This window comes from Pyrus communis, chromosome 13, assembly GCF_041283825.1.
Source record: "Pyrus communis isolate YQ-2024b chromosome 13, ASM4128382v1, whole genome shotgun sequence".
Lineage (NCBI taxonomy): Eukaryota > Viridiplantae > Streptophyta > Magnoliopsida > Rosales > Rosaceae > Pyrus > Pyrus communis.
The window spans coordinates 25,956,727-25,958,609 of NC_142577.1; the positions used below are offsets into that span (position 1 = coordinate 25,956,727).

Here is a 1,883-nt window from a genome sequence, read left to right on the forward strand (position 1 = left end):
TATAGGGGGCAAAGGACGCCTCTTTGAAAAAAAAAAACATTCAATTAGGGATGTTATTTTATAAAGAGAATGGGTGTAAAGTTAATTTTACATTTTGAATTGGATTTGAGAGGGTAGTTTAGGTAATAAATTTGGGTTTAAAGAGATATTAATTCTTTAATAAAAAACAATATGGATGAAGAGAGTAAGTTGGGTGTAGAAAGATGTTAAATGAGTTCAAATAAAATTTCCCATAAATTAAATGTCTTCTTGACAAAACCAATTTGTCGGCAGAGTTGTGCCGACAAAAATATCCATGATGACAAACACATTTTGTAGGCTAAAAAGTATTATTCATTGGCTAAAAAGGCTTGTACTGACGAAAATATTTGTCAGAAAAGATGGAAATGCCAACAAATAAGATGTTGACGGGAAAAGTTGAATCTTAGCTGATGAAATACCAAAATTCATCGGTAAAACTCGGCGACATGCTTTGCGCTACAAAATTGCCGACAAAATTTTTCCTTGGGAAAGACACTTTGCTGACAAATATTGACTTTTGCTGAAACAACAGCAACTTTTCTAGGTGTCTGCTGCTTTTTTATTGCGTTAAGCTTTTTGTACAAATGAGTGTTCCAGTAGTTCTTGACTTGGTTGTCAGTTCTTCCTGGTACACGCCTCGCAATCAGAGACCACCTTGGCGCAAATTAAACAGGATAATCAGTGATTAATTAACAACTTTAATAAGAATAAAACGAGTTGTGTTATGCGTGTATCCATCACGGAGTTAACTTATATTTACCCATATATATTTCAATTATTAGTCTTACCAATACTCCAAAACAGAAAGGGATCTCGCTTCACTGTTTATGGAGCGAGATAAAGTAGTGCTCTCCGTTCTTCAAAAAAAAAAAAAAAAGTAGTGCTCTCCTATTTGACTGTTTCGTGACCAAGTAGCGAGCATATATATAATGAATGTTTAGCGTTTAGTGATTTTGCCTTATTTTCTGGCTCAACATTATAACAAGGCTATTATACATGGTCACGAACACGTCAACACACAAGAGCATTAGCTATCAATAGTCGAGCGCGATCCCCTTCAGAAGTGGTTTCGTGTGTGCGCGTCGTGCATTATGTTTCTATATATTGCCTGAGTATGTGAATTGCAATATATATATATATATAGGTGTGTGTGTGTGTGTTCCAACTATTATATGGAAAGAGGAAAAAGAAGATGAAATGAAGGAAGGATATAGAGATAACCTGTTTCCAAGGAGATTGTGAAGTCTGATAATGAGGTCTTCTTCTTCCTCAGAAAAATCCCCGCGCTTCACATTTGGGCTGAGATGGTTGAGCCACCTCAACCTGCAGCTCTTCCCACTCCTCCTTAAGCCTACGTATATAACTAAATCAGTACTATAATTTTTAGGAATAAAAAAGAATTTAAGTGCATATATTGCATAATTATACACTAGTACTATACATTTGTGCAGCATATACATATATATGTGTGTGTGTGTGTGTGTGTGTGTGTAGATAATCACTGATAGCTCTTACCGGTGACCTTGGGAATGCGGTTCCAGCGGCCTCTTCCATGTACCCTTATGTAGTCCAGGAGAATCTCATCCTCCTCCTTTGTCCATAACGCCTTCTTGTACTCATATTCTCCTTCCATTTTTTCCGGCAACACACACAGATTAGGAGAAAAATGAAAGGGCTCCGAGGGCTTAGATTTTAGAGGAAAGTTATAGCTTGTGCTTTAGATGTTCAAGTGTATACATATACATATAATTATGTAGTACTGAACTTGTTAATTTCCGCGTTTGCAGTAGTACTGCAGGGGAAATCTTTTTTATTTTTGTAAATAATTTGGATTGTTGGCTAGGCAACCGGAGAGCGTTGAT

General features: G+C 36.4%; 1 protein-coding gene across 1 annotated transcript; it reads right to left on the minus strand.

Annotated features, from left to right (window-relative positions):
• Positions 1 to 417: 417 nt before the first annotated feature.
• LOC137736293 (transcription factor WER-like) lies at positions 418 to 1,658 on the minus strand. Its single transcript, XM_068475587.2, has 3 exons — positions 1,537 to 1,658; positions 1,243 to 1,372; positions 418 to 675 (listed from the first exon to the last, which is right to left on the minus strand). Exons 1-3 carry the CDS (start codon positions 1,652 to 1,654, stop codon positions 447 to 449), a joined length of 477 nt encoding a protein of 158 aa, XP_068331688.2. The 5' UTR covers positions 1,655 to 1,658; the 3' UTR covers positions 418 to 446.
• Between the last annotated feature and the right edge of the window lie 225 nt (positions 1,659 to 1,883).

Excerpts from the sequence above, each read along its gene's own strand:
- LOC137736293 (XM_068475587.2), bottom strand. The coding sequence starts at position 1,654 with ATGGAAGGAGAATATGAGTACAAGAAGGCGTTATGGACAAAGGAGGAG. Across the intron at positions 1,373-1,536 it reads CCGCATTCCCAAGGTCACCG|GCTTAAGGAGGAGTGGGAAG; the intron begins GTAAGAGCTATC and ends TTATATACGTAG. Across the intron at positions 676-1,242 it reads CACAATCTCCTTGGAAACAG|GTGGTCTCTGATTGCGAGGC; the intron begins GTTATCTCTATA and ends ATTTGCGCCAAG.